The sequence below is a fragment of the Dipodomys spectabilis genome, unplaced genomic scaffold (assembly GCF_019054845.1).
Source record: "Dipodomys spectabilis isolate Male_0828 unplaced genomic scaffold, ASM1905484v1 ptg000138l, whole genome shotgun sequence".
Classification (NCBI taxonomy): domain Eukaryota; kingdom Metazoa; phylum Chordata; class Mammalia; order Rodentia; family Heteromyidae; genus Dipodomys; species Dipodomys spectabilis.
The window spans coordinates 6964452-6981949 of NW_024870815.1; the positions used below are offsets into that span (position 1 = coordinate 6964452).

Genomic DNA, 17498 nt, shown 5'->3' on the forward strand with positions numbered 1-17498 from the left:
TGTTAGCCTTGAGCTGAAGAGCTGAGGGACAGTGCCCAGGCCCAGAGTTCAGGCCCCACAACCGGACTCCCCAAAAAAAACACCCCAGAAAACTGGAAATGGTGCTGGCTCAAACAGTAGAGCACTGGTCTTGAGCTGAAGAGCTGAGGGACAGCGCCCACCCTCAGAGTTCAAGCCCCACTACTGACAACAACAACAACAACAAAAAAGCTCAAGGACAGTATCCAGGCCCTGAGTTCAAGCCCCATGACCGACCAACAAAAGAAGTTTCTATGTGAGATGCTCCTATTATACTTTCTCATGATTGAGAACTCATGATTGATCCAGCCTGTATTTCCAGCTGTTACCTCTGGGAGAGTATGATCTGGCAAGCTACCTCTCTCCTGACCTCATTATAAAATAGGGTTTTTATGGCAGATTATTGAGAAAATGTAGACAGATTGCCTACACAGAATTAAAGTGGTTATGTTCAACCCCCCCTCTTTTTGTGCCAGTACTGGGACTTGAACTCTGGGCCTAGGTACTATCCCTAAGCTTTTTGGTTCAAGACTAATTCTCTACCAGTTGAACTATGACTCTACTTCCAGAATTTTTGGTGTTTAACAGATGACAATTATTTACCTGACTTTCCTGCCCATGCTGGCTTTGAACCATAATTCACAAATCTCAGCCTTCTGTATAGCTAGGATTACAGGTGTGAGCCACCGGCACCTGGCCTAATTATGTTTATTTTTATTATTTGTATACACTAAAGCTTGGTTAAATTTAACTTGACCCCCCCTTTTCAGGGTTCAGAGAAGATCTAAAGTCTCTATAGGATCTTTGATATAGGATGTTTTCTTTCTGAATCTGAGTCTTTGTGGCTAACTAATCTTGTTTCTGTTTAGTCTTCAGCAATCATTGGACTTGAATACCAGGCTCCATGCCTCAGTCCCCAGGTGCCCATTCTCTGAATGCATCTTGGGTTATGGTCTGTTTCCATCACTTTGAAAGAGTTACTTAACTGGGCTGTTCCTCAGATTACCTACCCCTAAAAGTAGAACAATAATAGTGTCTACCTCATAGAGTTGATGTGAGGACTGGTGAATTAACACATCAAAATCCCTAAAACTATGATTGGCATACTGACAATTCTAGTTATTATTATCACTTATTTCCATGTTTTTAATATGTGTATATGTGGTTTGGGCAACTTTAATGAAGAAGCAGTATCCCCTCAATTTGGCAGGCCCAATTCTATCACAGTTGGCTGCCTTCTAAAGCCCACCCTCCCACAATATGGCCCCTATCCTGAATGCCCTCCAGAGATGATGTCCAATCCCACAGCTTTCTCTATCTGTCTTTGAAGATAGTACTTGCCAGGCCAGTTTGAACTCCAAATCTAAGGATGTAAAATTTCCTTGCTTTTTTTTTGGTCATCTTTTAAGATATTTCTAAGAATCTGTGCCTCCACAGTGTCTTAAGACTTGATACTCAGTCCAGAGACTGAATGAGCAGGATATGCAGGTGAAATGACTTCCATGGGTCATTGCTGTCCATGTACTAAGTCTGTCTTCCATCTTCCATTCTCAGGGTTCTTCCAACATGAGATTTTGGAAATAACTGCAAGCATCTGCTCTGGAGTCAAAGGTCTATGGTCAAATCCAGATTTCTCCACTTTCTGTGATCTTGAACTTGTGAATGTGTGTCTGTCTTTCCTCACTTGAAAAATGAATATTTTGACATCTACCTTCAAATCTGTTGAAAGAATGGCAAAGTAACATACACAATATTGTGTGCAGCTGTGAAGATCGAGAGCTTCAATTCAGCTGGGTTACATCTTGTAAAGTCCCAAGTTGTTGAGGCTTAAACAGCCTGGGAGAGGAAAGGATAAGATAAAAGGGAAGGGTTAAAGTAGATGGGTGGGAAGGAGTTCTATCCTCTTCTGTGACTTGTGCCTAGCCTGAGGATCCAAGTCTTTTAGGAGGAGGAATCTATTTTCTATTTGTCCAAATGTGTCCTATGGGTGTGGGGTGAGTGGCTTCTCTCTGTAAAATGTCAAAACAGCCATAGTGATGGTAGCCAATAAACTACAGCTGTTATTATGCTTAGCAAGTTTCTGTGCCAGAAATGTAAAATTACCATCTTTCAAATTTCCAGATTTGAGCCAAGAGGTCGCTTTCTCTTCCATGTTGAAATGACTGTTAATCTCTATTTGCTGGAAAACAGAAATGTCTTGAGCTTTTGTTAATTAAACATAAGCTGATGTGGCTTATTAATGATTAAACTCCATCTTCTCCTAACCCAGTGGCTTTCCCAGGAGGGAGCCACAGGTGAGGGCTTGCCAGAATGTTCCCTGCTGCCATCAGGAAAACATTCAGAGGCAGGATTCCAACCCAGCAAGGGGACGAGATGCTTCTGGAAGCATATAAGAACTAAATACTCCCTCACAAATGTGCAGCCAGGTGCTGCCAGGTACTGACAGGTCCGGCTCTTGTCAGCACTCCAGCTTAGATAGTGCATTCTGCCAGAGACCATAATTGCGTGGTGAATAGGGCTCTGTCTGGGAGATGAGGCTCTCTTGCTCAGATTATAGTGACAAAAGAACAAAAGGAGTGACCCTCACTTTTTATTTTATTATATTTATTTTATAGTTGGTAACAATGTCATTAGCTAAAGTACAGTCATTCTTCAAATTCTACCAGTTTTCCCTCTAATGCTACAGTCCATTTTATTTTATTTTATTGTTGTTGTTCTAGGAACAATCCACATTTGTTTGTCATGGCTCTCTAGTCTTGTCTAATCTGTGGCAGATTGTCAGGCATCTTTGTTTTTGTTCTTTGTCTCTCATGAACCTGATGCTTTTGAAATGTGTGGGTCTGTTATTTTGAAGAGTGTCCTTGATTTAGGTGTGTCTGTACTTTGTCATGATTGGACTGAAGCAGTGCATTTTGACAAAAAAATCACAACAGAGGGGATGTGCTCTTTTCATTTCATCATATTGGAAGATACGTAGCAAATAGCTCATCTCAGTTGCCTAAAGTAGTCTCTGCCAGCTTATCTCCCCATTTTAAAGTCACTATTTACCCCCTTGTAATACTGACTTTGTTAGGAGTAAATCACTAAATCCAACCCATATTCAAGGCGGGCAGAGACTGCACTTTTTGTCCCTTCCTGGGTTTATATGTTGACACTTAATCTCTGATATTTTATCTGGTATTTGACAGTGGGGCCTTTAGAAGCTGAACAGGTCATGAGGGTAGACCCCTCATGAATGGGATTAGTTTTCTTATAAGGAGCTAAAGAGACCTATCTCTACTTCCTACTGAATGGAGATACAGTAATAAGGAGAGAAGGACTAAACAAGGCTCCTAGGACTCTGGACTGTGGGAGACTCAGGAAATGCAGATGTAAAGGGGAAGATGATAGAGTTGGGCATTGTGTGCTATTGTAGCCGAGATGGCCATTAGATATATGAAGTGTACATGGCAAGACCATTTGGCAGGCACCTGTGAATATGCTGGGAATGGACACAACCACCTAGAAGCATAGGACTCACAGTGGGGCTCGGTCTGGAGCAGATGCATGTGAGCTTTGTGAAATTCCATGTCACATTGCCCTTGACCTTGACATTGGGAGATTTTTAAATGCTCTATAGTGTCATCCTCCCCAGTCAGGATCCACAGCCATTGAGATGAACAGAGGGAGGAGTGTATGATGGGGTGGAGATTGGGAGTCAGTGTACAGTTGAAAAAGAGAGTCAGGCTAAGTTTAATTCTCAGAAATATGGAAGCACATGATTGGTAGTAGAAAGCACCTGGCTGGGAATGCCATCCGTTAAGGTCTTGACTTCAGTTCTACAGAGTAGGTCTGACTCCTGTGACCTCTACTAGACACAGTCTCTCAGAGGTTGAATTTCCCCATCCTCACAATTAGAAGTTAGGATAGACCTGTGGTTCAGGACTCCTCAGTGACAACAACTTGTGAGAACTTGTAAGAAGTATACATTCTTGGGCCCCAACCTGATTTGCTGAGTAAAAACTCAGGCTGGGGGCCCAGCATTCAATTCTGATGTTTAACTGAACTTTGAAGAACTATTTAGATGAATGTGAATTTCCCTGCTAGCTTCTAGCTACTTTCTTATTCAGAAGCTTTTGCCAAGGTTCCTAATCTGTGCATCTCTGCCTTCCCCTAATTGGTAAATGAGCTGCAGTAAGTCGATTTCTCCTTGTAGGGCATGAGGGCATGTTAAGAAGGAAGGATGGACGTGCCTATATGCATCTGGATGTATGCATATACATGTGTGCTTTCCCATACTAGTGTGTGGGAGAATAATGGAGGGGGTAGTTTGAGGAGATTTGCAACCTTCCTGATTGCACTGTTGTATGGTACCATGAGCAGTGAGCTTGAGTCAGTGAAAGCAGCCCCTCACCTCTCACCACCTTCAATTTAACTGGTTATAGCCCTGGGTTTGGAAGTCAGTTACCCGAGTAGGGTGTTAGCTGTCTATCCAGTGCTATCACTGTCTCTCCATCTGTGGCACTTATGTTCCTGGGGGCTCTCTTGGTACTCCTTCCAGAGTGAGTTGGCTTGGGTTTCCTTCTGCCTGGAAGTCACCAGTTGGGCCAGAAGGAATCCTCTATGAGATCCCCTCATGACTAGCTAAGCTCAATGTTTGAAGCAGAATGACATGATGCCAAGACTCAGACCTCTCCATGATATGTTATCAGAATCCTCATGCCATTTGTATAAACATTTTCAGTGCAATTACAACAAAACATTTTCTCTCTTTCTATTCTGACAAGTACACAATATGTTTTCTAAATGTTCTGCAATGTGCTCATGGACAGACACCGAGCCAACCTTGTCCTAGATCCCTCAACATTCTGGGATGGCAGGTTCCCAGATTCTGGGAATCACAGCTGGAGAAGCAAAGGTTAAAGGGAAGCATGACTGTGATAGTAATGGAATGACCATAAACAAGTTGCAGGCTCTTTCTACTCAGCATCTGGGGATTTCTTAGCCCTTGGCATAACTAGAATAAGCATTGTTATGTGATTCCCCCCTTTTTATCAGTATGTGTTAATTGTACCATGTGAATTGTACAATTGTGAAAAGCCCATACATGCATACAATTTACTGTGATCAGATTTATCCCCTCTACTATACATTTTCTGTGTCTTAAGACTAGACTGTGTATGTGTGTGTGTGTGTGTGTGTGTGTGTGTGTGTGTCTGCGCGCGCGCGCACATACACACACTGGTCTTGGAGTTTGAACTCAGGGCCTGGGCACTGTCCCTGAGCTTTTTTCTTTCTCCTTTTTTTGTTTGGCTCAAGGCTAGTGCTCTACGACTTGAGTCACAGCTGCAATTCTGGCTTTGGCAGGAGTAGTTTATTGGAGGGGGAGTAGTTTATTAGAGATAAACTTTTCTGACCAGGCTGGCTTTGAACCTCAATCTTCAGATCCCAGCCTCCAGAGGAGCTAAGGATTACAGGCGTGTGCCATTGGCACCCAGAAAACCCATATTTTCATTGCTGCCTTAAAGGCACTGCTTTGTAAGTAGTTGTACTGGGTGTAGTTTTTTTTTTGTTACGTATTTACAATACAACTTTTGTAATGGTACCTAGGACAAGCTTCAGAAAGATAGAAATAGGATTCTGTTTGCCTATTCAGAATTCTCTGGCTATTTTTAGTTGGTCTGTGTACTTTCCATTGCATCAGTGAATATAACTTGGTTCATTCTACGAAAATTAAATCACTGAAAAGCTAGCAATGTATTTCTGTCACAGATGATATTTTTGTTTTTATTTTGAAGTGTTTTTATGAATTGGGTTACAAAACTAATTCAGTCAGAGATGAATTTTGCTCAGGAAGTTGAAGTATTTTATAAAATACAATTACCATAAGAAATTGACCTAATTATTCGGAAGTTTCTAATGCAAAAAAAGAAAAAGAAAAAAATAGCTTAATACAGTTTTAAAAGCCTTCTAAAGAAGAAAGCTCAAGAATACCACTCCTTCATGGCAAAGAAACACCCTTTTTATTCAGTTATCTTTTTAATAAAAGTATAGCTTTTAGATTATAAGAGCAAAGATTTAGGCCACACTTTATACAGCATATTCTAGTTTTTAAGCTACAGTTCTTCAAAACTTGTTTTACGTTGCATAGTATTTTTTTTTTTTACCATTTGTAACCATTATTAGTGAAACATGAGTGTTGCTTTTGTATTTATCTGCTTGAATCTTTTTTGTCCCATATCTAAGTGGCTTACTACATGAACTTTATTTTTTTTAGTATTGAAGTACTAGTATGCTTTTTATATCATAATCGATTAGATCCTAGAAGAGTTTAAGCTGTATCAGTTTGGTTCTTTTGCTTTGTTGAGAGTTTTTGGAGACTGGATCCTGGACTTCATGTGCCCTGTGCAAATAAATACTAGACATATTTGTGATGACTCAGAGATTGTAGAGAGGAAAGCTTCAGGTGCCTGGAAGAGATTTAAGCAATTACTGGGGTCCCAACTGGGGACCAACACTCCAACATCCCCAAGTTACTGAGGCAGATAGCAGACCATGAGTTATGACTTTGATCAATCATTTCTCTTGCCTTTATGGATCTACTTGGCAGTGGGGCACAGAGGCCTGCTCTTCCAGAAACCTAGGACTGGGCAAGAGTGAGAAAATTGGGGACCTCAGTTTATATGTAGCAGTGACTGGTTGGGAGAAGGATGAAATGGGCACTAAAAAGAAAATCATGAGAAACACCAGCCTCAGGGGGTAAGAAGAACACCATCTCTATCTCATTCCTCATGATTGCTGCCTCTTTCTGGCTCCAGAAAAAAAAAAAAAAGTGGGAATAATGTCTTGCTCTTCCTTTACCTCAAATTGTTATGAGGATAAATTAACTTCTAGCAAATATAGTGGGTTGAACAAGCATATTTACTACATTTCTTTCTAGCAACACTGAAGTATTATTAGATGGGGAAAAGAGAACAAATCAGCTGCACAATTGGAGAAGACAAAAGGTGGTAATAATGGAAAACCTGTAGGATAATAAAATGTCTGTGGACAAATTACATCCTAAGAAGGCTGATAGGCTGCAGTGATGGCAAATCAGTGGGAGATTAGTCTTTGAGAAGTGCTTTCAAATTTACAGAGGTTTTTGTTTCTTCCTCCTTCTATCTCTTTCTTTCCTCCTCTTCCTTGTTATACTCCTCTTTCTTTTCTTCCTCTCTGTCTTTCTCCTTTGTGAAAGGTTCAAGTGGTAACAATGCTGGTTTACTGTATGGATAACCAAGAAGTTATCCATTTTATTCCTGATGATTAGCTAAATTATTTACAGGAAAAAATTAAAGAAATACAGAGATTAAAATCAACCTACAAACTTACATGAGGAGACCTAGTATAATCAAAATGGTTGAAGGAAGGAAGGAAGGAAGGCAGGAAAGAAGGAAAGGAGAAAGAGCACAGGGATGGAGCATGGAGTTTAAACTGTATGTTATTTGACTCTATTTTTAGTTTAAAGATCTGAAAATTAAAATATTAATGATTGTAGTATTAGATGAATGTTAGTTAGAGGGGAAAATGTCTTCCAGGAGATAGGTGAGGTAGGGGAAGACAGGATGGTGGGAGCACTGGACCTTCCCAGGTCAGAATCTTCAGGAAAACATAAAAGCCACAGCCCTGTTCCTCCTGGCCTTACATCTCCCTGGCCTCTGGCAAAGCTTGCTATAATGGCCCCTCTGCTTTCACTTCTGTGAATCTAGAACCTACAGTACAAAACATTTTGCAAACTTGTGTTCTAGATTATAGTTGGTCACCAAAGTAGGGAGGATCTGAAGGCTCCCTGTTCTATGTCCACGGTACCAGCTTTCTCTGATGGCATTTCAGTCTCTGTCCATGCACAATTCCACACAGCACTACTGTGGTACTAACAGCTTCCTTTTTGGGCATTGTCAGTTTCTGCTGTGCCAATTGAGTTGTGATATAGGTACAGGAAATAATAAAGGTATATTACCTTTTGTTGTTGGATCTAATAGATATGGTCTATTAATTATAAGCTATTTTTAGGCTATTATTTCAGGGAGAGAAACTGATTGTAAGCACCAAACTGATTGTAAAACATAATGCAATGTGCAGACTTCACGAGTTTGCTTTAGTAACCAAGGATCTTGGTTATACTCATGCCCATGCAATTTTGGCCTTTGGCTGTAAAAATATTCCTGCAAAGGTGTTTTTTTTGCGGGGGGGGGGGGTGGGGGAGCTGGTCGTGGGGCCTGAACTCTGGGCCTGGGCGCTGTCCCTCAGCACTTCAGCTCCAGGCTAGCGCTCTACCACTTGAGCCACAGCGCCACTTCCAGCTTTTTTCTTATGTGGTGCTGAGGAATCGAACCCAGGACCTCATGCATGCAAGGCAAGCGCTCTACCACTGAGCCACCTTCCCAGCCCCATGCAAAGGTGTTTTTCAAAAAGTGCAAAATAATATAACATTATAGGATATTTTCCAAATGGAAGAAAATAGAAGAGTTGATATTGATTACAATATTAATGGCATTGAGTATACCTTTTTATTTAATGTCAAATCATAATTTTCTAACAGAGTGAACTGAGTCTTGCTTCCTGAATAAGCTTTGTCATTTGGAACAATTATGGATGTGCAGAAGAGTTGTACATATAGTGGGCAGAATTCCTGTGCACCTTCTCCCCAGCCTCTTCTCATGTTAACATCTCACTGTGGTGCATTCATCGAATCTAAAACTCTTAACTAGTGATAATACAAGAGTAACAACTGAGCATAGACTTTATTTGGATTTTACAGGTTTTCCAATTTCCTTTTCTTTTCCTTCTCCAGAATTCAATTCAGCTCACTCTGTGTGTTGAGTGAGAGATCACCTCTTCAGTGTTTGTACACCAGTCTATTCAAATGACACACGTAATCCACTTGAGTATTGTCTGATTTCTAAATACTTACCATTCATAACTTCTCTCTCACTCAAGTGATCCCATGAAGAGCCTCTTCAGGGTGCAGCCTTCTCTTCTTCTAAGATTCTTTTCTCAGACTAATCACACTTCTCAGAGGAGCCAAAGGATAAGAACAGATTTATGACTTTGGAAATGATTCTGCATTGCCAATTTATCTCCCTAAATGCCTGTGCACTCATTTACTGTGCCATCAGTGATTTTTTTTTTTTTTTTGTGATTAGCCCATTTGTGTCCTCGTGTAAGCATTCGTTACTCTCACTTAAATATTTTGGCTTAATTCAATAGGTGAAAACAACATCTCAATTTTTAAAAATTGTGTTTCTTTGATAACTCGCAAATTTGAATATTTCCCCCATGTGTGTTTACTAGATATACATTTTCTTTTCAGAGTTATCTCTTCATATTTTATTTATTAGGGTCTGAATATATTTTTAATCAATATGTATGAGTTTTATGATAAAGATATCCCTTGGCCTGTCATTCTGCAGTAATTATTCACCCCTCCATCTGTTATTTTGAATTTTCTTTTTGTAAATTTTGAAGTGCATAATGAAAGTTTTATGATTTAGAATCCATTACTTTTCTTTTGATTTATTTCATAACCTCTTTTAAGCTTAGAAAGTTTCCTCCTCAAAAAAAAATCAGATTTGAAAATTCAATTATTTATCGAAGATTAGATTTCCCATATCCATCTGGAGTCTTTTTAGTATTTGGTCCAAAGGTCTGATCTGACCATCTTTTAATTGCTAGTGCAGATGAGCAGACTCCTACTTTATGAGTAGTAAAGTATCCTTTTTAAACTTGCCGCTGACTGGTCGTGTACAGCCCTCCTCTGTATTGTTTCAGGCATCTTGGTTCCTTCCCGTCCCTCCCCACCACTCAACCACTGGGCCCTGATCATTGTGAGTTTGTGGCTTGCGCCCCTCTCCCCCTGCCTCTTCCCAACTCTGGGAAAAAGTAGGTACCATTCCCTCAAGGCTGAGGTACATTGTCCCATCCTCAGTCTGCCTTACTCCTGATACCGTTTGAGACACACCCAGATATATCCTTGGCATGAGTATGCCAACCACGAAAAAGCCCCTCGTTATCCAATCTTGATGCCCCTCACACCAAAGCGCTGTATCCTACTAACTTGTTTGTGCCTTTATATCTCTTTTATAATTAACGTGGTTTCAGTGACTGGCACAGTGCCTTGTACATATAAGGAGCTCAATTCATATTTGTTAGGTAAGTGAAAAAGCAAATAAGTGAATCAGAAGGAAAATAAAATAGGACTCCTAACGGAGTCCCAGCAGAGTTTGATTTGCATATTTTACTGGAGAATATGAAGGTAAAAAGAAATAGAAAATTGGAATTTATTATGTCATGGGTAGTGTAGATTGATTTATTACACATTCATTTTACCTTCCTTCTAGGAGCCATTACTGTAATGCAAAATCTGGAAAAATAAAACTACACCTCCCAGACTCCCTTGCAACCAGTATTCTGGATCTAAATTAAACTCCACTAATTACATGTACTCTTTGGAGATATAGAAGGCAGGGGGGAAGCAGAGGCTGATTATCCAGCCAAGCAAGGTCATCCACATAGTGAAGCATTCCAGGATTTGTCATTAGCTTGGATGTTGAGGTAGTTGTGGGTAGCAGTGGAGACAGTAAAGCCAGATGCTTCTGAACCTTCATTACAGAGCTAATTCTCTTTTACTCTTCCTCCCCTCTCCTCCTTTCCCTTCTATGATATATTAGTTTTTTCAATCACTATAATGAAATACTATAGATTATGTGGCTTGTGAATAAAAAATTTTCTCACTGATCAAATCAGAGCCAGGGTCTGGTGAAGGCTTTCTTGCTGGTGTTTTCATATAACAGAAGGGGACACGGAGCGGCTGGGTCCCTTTTATAAGGCCACTAATGCTAAGGGTCCCTTTTATAAGGCCACTAATCCTAACCACGAGGGCCACGCTCTTGTGACTTAACCACCTCCCAAATGCCATCTCAGTAGGAATTAGGTTGAACATATGAATTCGATGGGAATACACATATACAATCTGGACTATTGGAAACATCATTTGCAAAGGTTTTCTCCCAGTCTTTGAGAGACTTGGGTTGTCTCTTTATTCTCTTGACAGTAACCTTTGCAGAGCAGAAAAATTTTAAGATGTGATATTCATACTTGATAATACAATTTTATGTATATGGGCTTTCTCAGTATATCAGCATGCATTTGTTTGGCTTTCAAGATGTAAGTATGACTGTATGTGTTAAAAGTTTTAAAACTATTCATTCTCTTAAAGAAGTACTTCTCAGCAGGTGTGGGGGGGTGTTGTGTTCCCTGGTGATGTTTGACAATGTCAGGATTTTCTTGGTTTTCACAACTGGGTGGGGAGCACCATTGCTGTGTTACCGCGTGGAGACCAGGGTGCTGCTATGTATTCTACAATGCAGCAGGATGGCCACACAACAAACCAATCCCCAACTACCAATAATGCCAAGGTTGAAAAGTTATCTCCAATGTAGAAATCCTGCTTAAAGAATTTACCCAAATGAACTAACAGCATATGCTTAGTTTTGGTCCATTGAATCTTTCAGGGAGAGCAATATAAAATGGTAAATCAAAATTAACATACATATGCCACATATGTATTCATAGGCATCCATCCTAGAAATACCTACTCATGTTTGCAAGAAGGCACATACAGATGTTCTTCTCTGCATTTTTTTAACAGTGAATTTTTTAAGAGGAACTGTCACTCAGTGAGTCATGGTGCATGCGTGGTCTGTATTTTGCAGACATTTTGATGGGAATCTGCATTGCTCTCATAACCCAATTCTGTCTGCATGGCCCACTAACATCTCCTCCCCCTCCCCAGCCCCCAGGGGAAGTTCTTAGAAAAACCTCACCCCAAGCCCTTTCTGGGAAGTGCACATTGCCCCTGGTGAGCTATCTGGGGCTGCAGTCCCATTTCACAACCTAACAGCTTCTTCTTTATATGTAAAGCCCAGACTCCCTACTTTCTGCACCCTTTTATCTCTCATTCTGTTGCCAGTTACTTGGTGCCCTCTCCAGTGATAATCAATTCCTGATCTGATTGGTTGAAGTCTCTGTGTCCCTACTTTCCTTTCCTCACTTGATCTTTCCTAACATCTGGTGCTGAAACCCAGGATGGAGTTCCCAGAGGAGTCCTGTCCTTGTGAGGACTGTGTCCACCTCCCTTTCCTTTCGTCCTCTCCCCAATTTGTCCTTTCTCTTCAGCAGCTTTCTGAGAACTAGTCTGTCCCTCCATCTTACTTTGGCTAACCAGTGGCCAGAAAGTGACCCAGAGCCTCTGGCTCTCCCTGCCTCATAGCCAAGTAAGGGAGGTTAGGTCTTGACCTAGACCTATATTGATTTGACTGGTAAACTCAGTTATAAAGACCACTGGGTCCTTCTCTCTTCCCTGCCTGACTGTACCCTTAGCCAAACCTCCAGATCAGAGGCTATTTGCCGTTTGACAGCATCTACCACTGGAACTTTCTCCAGGGAAATGGCAAATGGCCAGAGGTTCCCTATGTCCAAGCTTTCTTTCCCCTTCGCTCCCACCCCTCCCTTTGCTCTGCCCCATTTCACTTATTAATTTCTCTTATCTCATCTATCCAGGCCCTCCAAACCCTCTTCAGAGCCTTCTGCTGAAAGCCTGGTCTCCTCTGTTGAGGTCTCTGTCTCCTGACTTTCCTTTCATCCACTTGATCTTTCCTAACACAACCTCTCACTATCCCTTCTCTATGATCCTGACCTTCTTTCGGAAGTCTTCTTTTCTGGGTCTAAGCTCATTATAAGAACAATTCCCAAGACTTCCCTCATCCTGTCATCATCAGAAAGGACTGACAGATCCTTCCTCTCATGCCTCTTTGTTGTGTCCAGGGGAAATCACAAGGCCTGAGGTCAGCCATTCAGATCAGATTTTAGATCATGAACTAAGGAAAAGGCAAAGATTAAACTACTGAGTGGAGAAAATGTTAAGTAGTTGTAGCTGCTTCCTGGCCTCACAGTTTTTTCTAAGTGACAGAATTGAGCTATTAGCTGGTCTACCAGAATTTCCTTGAGTTCTGTTACTGAAAACATTGGGGAGACAGTTAGCTATTTAATTACTCAGTAAAGAATAACAAGAAAAATTGGAGCAACATCTGAATATGTTTCAGAAAATGTATATAATAACAAGCTAATACAATATAATTCATGGGGTTAGTTGAGTATTTTCCTTGGCTTTTCTGAATTCTTAAAATTTAAGTCGATGCACTAAAGTGCTGTCTTCCCAGGGCATGCCTATGCCATGTAATACATAAATTGAAGTAATAACATTTTAATAGGAAAAAAACTTAGAGAATCACCCCAGCAGTAATAAGTTGGTCCCAGTTCAAGAAACAGATACATTAGATCTTTGTACATTGCAAGGTATCCTAGTTGATATGACCGGGAATTGCATGCAACAGTTCAAAGGAACATGCAACAGGACATAGTAGTAAGTGAAAAATCAAACTTCAGAACATTCATTTGCTTAAGAAGTGTTTGTTAAACTTTTATCCTTTACTAGTTTCTGCATGCTAGAAAGGGTAGACTTGGTTCCTGTCCTCATAGAACAGAACTCAAAACTGCAACATATGGGCAACCAATTGCCTAACAATAGTAAGTGACCATGTTGGTAGTAAATGGAAACATTATTGTGATTAAACATCATTGTTATTAAAATTAATGACTTAATGACAGTAAATTAAAGGAAATAAGACTTGAAATTATAAGCATATACATATATATAATGATTGCTATATCACAAAGGCAGCAATAAAAATAGAAACCATGTGCATATATAAATACGTGTTCACATTTTTTGTTGTTATGTTTTAGTATTACATGACTAAAAGGAGATATGCTAAATGCTGAATAATAAAAGTACAGATGATATTTTTCTATTTTCTAAATTTTGTTAATATATATATTGTTTTATAATTTCAATTATAAAACACTTTATGGTCAAAATTGTTTGAGTAGGTAGTAAAACATTTGAAAATTTTAAATTTCTTTTTATATTTACTCATATTTTTATAATTTCCATGCTCAGAAGATACTAAGGAGACATGGGTAGAACAAATATAGAAAGTATATGTCATAAATTAAAAAAATGTAAACATCTTGCTTGAATCTGTTCCAAATTCCTAAAGTCACAAGTCGGTTGGTCTAGACCACTGTCAGTCTTGCTTTGCTGATCTCTTAACTATTGCAACTGACAGAATGGGCTGTAAGTCAGTCGGGTTGATGTCCCTAGCAATGACAGCTTGGGAGGCAACAGCCAAGTCCCTCTAAGATCACCCGAGACAGATGTGGCTCTCCATGTGTAAGTCCACATTCAGAAATCTTACGTAAATATACACAAGATGGGATGAATGGAGCCTCTAACACAATGTCTTTTATTTGCGGCAGGCAAGGTGGGGCCTCCCGTTGACATCAAGCTGAGCGCATTGAACTGCACAGCTTTCAGCATCCAGTGGACAATGCCAAGGCATCCTGTGAGTCCCATCATTGGGTACACGGTGAGTCCACAGCCATGGAGATTTTCTCTGGTGGGTGTGTGAAGGTGACTGTCCATCCTTTCTACCCTTGTATCTCCTCTACAAGTTAACGATCCCTTCTCCAAATGTGTTGGGAATTTTTCAGATTGTGGAATATATTCGTATGTGTAATGAGCTAGGTTGGGATGAGACCCAAGTTTAAACAGGAAATCCCCTTGTTCAATATACATCTTATAGACATAGTCTAAGTTTATACCTTATTTTAGCACACCTATGTTTTGACTACAGTCTATCATGTGGTGACTTTTGGTGTCATGTTGGGGTTTAAAAAGTTGCAGGTTTTTTACGCTTTCGGATTTTGACTTTTTGATTAGAGGTGCTCAACTTGTCAGTGGCCTTCATCAGGTCTCCCACACCCACCCCAGTGTTAATGACTCCTCATTCAGCTGTTGTTAGAGCCATAGGGAATGTTTTTAAGGGCATTTGTAAGAGTCTAAAACATGCACTCTGTATCTACCAGTTAGGATCTTTTCCAGTCCTTCTTCTCTACAGAAAAGGAAAGAATAAAACAAGAAGATACTGTTTCTGCTATCCAAGTTAATACAACAAATTTGGAGAATAATGCAGAAGTGTGGGAAGTCATAGTTATGGGTTGTCAATCAGCATCAAACAACGAAAGATCTGAATGGAAAAGATGGACAGATAAAGTGGAGGAATGAGCAGGAAACACATCAGAGGCTGTACAAATTGGGCTGCTTTCAGTAACCAAGTTGTTTTCTTTGAACAGTGCTTTTAGAAATAAATCAACTTTAGAAGGCAGAACATTTTATAGATAAATATTTGGAGTTCTGAAATCTCTATTGTATCAGGAGAGCTGACAATTACTGAGCCCACATTCCGAAAGGGTACCACACCCACGGAGCTGAGCTGCCCTTTGGAGATGGGACCAAAATTCCCTTTAATACCTGGAGCCCCTCTACTCATTACTGACTTTATTTCACCAAGGGACAGGAACCTTTGATCACAGCTCATGTCCTTTGTTCTTAAAATAGAGAACTATGTTTCTGGGTTCAAGTCTTATCGTACATAGGAGCATAGAAAATTACCTAAGGAGGTAAAAGGAAAGGCCTTGAGTTGTCTTCTCCATCCTAGGTGTCTAGCATGCATTTTCTTTCCTGGCATCTAAATGTTCTTGAGCTTATGGCCTATGTATCTAACAGCCAGGTGATGCACTCTTGTGAGTGGTCTTAGGTAAGTACTTGCTTTATTCTCATTAAGATGTCTGCTTTATTTCAAGGTCTTTTACTCTGAAGTTGATGCAGATAAATATCTCCGGGAGCAGTCCCAGAGTGCACCTCTCAGCCAGGACACAACAGTCACTGTGAGTACCTCCTGGATCCTGGCAGTTGGGTATTTCTGGGAAGGTCATATGAATTCTGAGTTAGTGGGTATATATAGTAATAATCCATGTGTGTGTGTGTGTGTGTGTGTGTGTGTGTGTGTGTGTGTGCGTGTGTGTGCGTGTGTGTGGTTCTTTACAATTCCCAAATATCCCTCATGCATGTACTCTCTAACATGCTGTCTATCTCTCCTGAAAGAAAGACATTTGATCAGAGAATCCTTGTATAAATGCTTTTGTCCTGGATTGCCATCCTTTTTTAGTCTTGAGCAGAAGTAGCCACCTTATGGCTATATGTTTTTCCTTTTTCTTTGATTAGAAAGTGTAATTTTGATTTTTTTTAAAGATCCCAATAAGACATAAATAAATATGACACATTTATGTCTTCCCAACTGCTTGGGGGATGCAGTATTTTAAAAAAATGATGTAATTTGAAATGCATATTCACATGGCCCAAGTTGTTTATTTTCCTTTTCAAACTCGGCACTAATTGTCAGATGCTCCGCTATTGTTTTTTTCCTGTCAAGGTCTTTTTGAGTGAACTTTTTGCCTTAGGCATCTTTTGATCCCATTGCTTTCACTCTTCTCTGTCCCCATTCTGTTAGTATCATCTCCAGACTGGAGTCTTTAGAAGGCTCTACAAGGAGTCACTCCAACACCCACAACACTTTGATAATGATGGTGGCATTCCTTGTCAGTCTTTTTAATAAGTGCCTGGTAAATGCAGTACAGTCTGAAACCTATTTGTCACCACTAATAAGTAGCTATTACTTATTAAGAGTCTATTTCCCGCCAGACATCATCTCTCATGCTTTCCACTTGTTTTTCCATTTAATCTTCATGACTCTCTTATGACCTCATTTTACTGACAGGATTACCGAGGCTCAGAGAGGTGAAGAAACCTCCCCAAATCATATATTAATAAGAGACAGTGACGGGTAAATGCAAGGCTGACATGTCTGAGCTCCTCTCCTAACTAGTTTTACCCAAACTCTCATGACCAGGAAAGGATAGCTGCACATTTCAGCCTGCTTGTATTTTCATGGCGTGCTTTTAATCTCAAAGCTTGACTTGTCCTTCAGCAACCCTCATTAACCTTGGAAGACCTTAGTCCCTGCTCTGGGGTTTATTCTATCTGAAGCGGGGAGATTGAGTTGGCATCATCCAGGAAACCATAAGTTTGACAGTCCCTCTCCCTTCAACAGCCTTGGAACTTTCCACAAGTCCACTGAGCCCACCAAAGGGTTCACATTGTCCCTGGCAATGTCTCCAGACAGTCCAGCCTTGTGTTCTGCAGAGATCAGTACTCTGACTTGTACACAACCAAAGTATTAAGAGCACAGGGCTGACGGCACCTTGGAGTAAGCAAAGAGCTTCTGAAATGGAGAGCCTGCCCATAGGAAGGGACCCAGGCTGAAAACTGGCATCTCTGTGAAGGTTACTGGGTCATGAAACAGAGGGCCATGAGAGAGACAGTATCCTAGGCTCCTGGTTCAGCATTTTTTGTTTGTAGGTTGCGACTTTGGCCAGTCACAACCTGCTTAGCCTCAACTTTGCCCCATGGAAGGTATAATGAGACCTCTGTAAGAACAAAC

The 17498-nt window shown here is 40.4% G+C and overlaps 1 protein-coding gene across 1 annotated transcript in view; it reads left to right on the forward strand.

Annotated features, from left to right (window-relative positions):
* Egflam (EGF like, fibronectin type III and laminin G domains) overlaps positions 1–17498 on the forward strand; it is a 170652-nt gene that overhangs the window by 43911 nt on the left and 109243 nt on the right. The window contains exons 2-3 of the mRNA XM_042690631.1: positions 14416–14525; positions 15802–15885. Coding sequence (XP_042546565.1) covers positions 14416–14525; positions 15802–15885 — 194 coding nt within the window. The remainder of the gene's footprint in view (positions 1–14415; positions 14526–15801; positions 15886–17498) is intronic.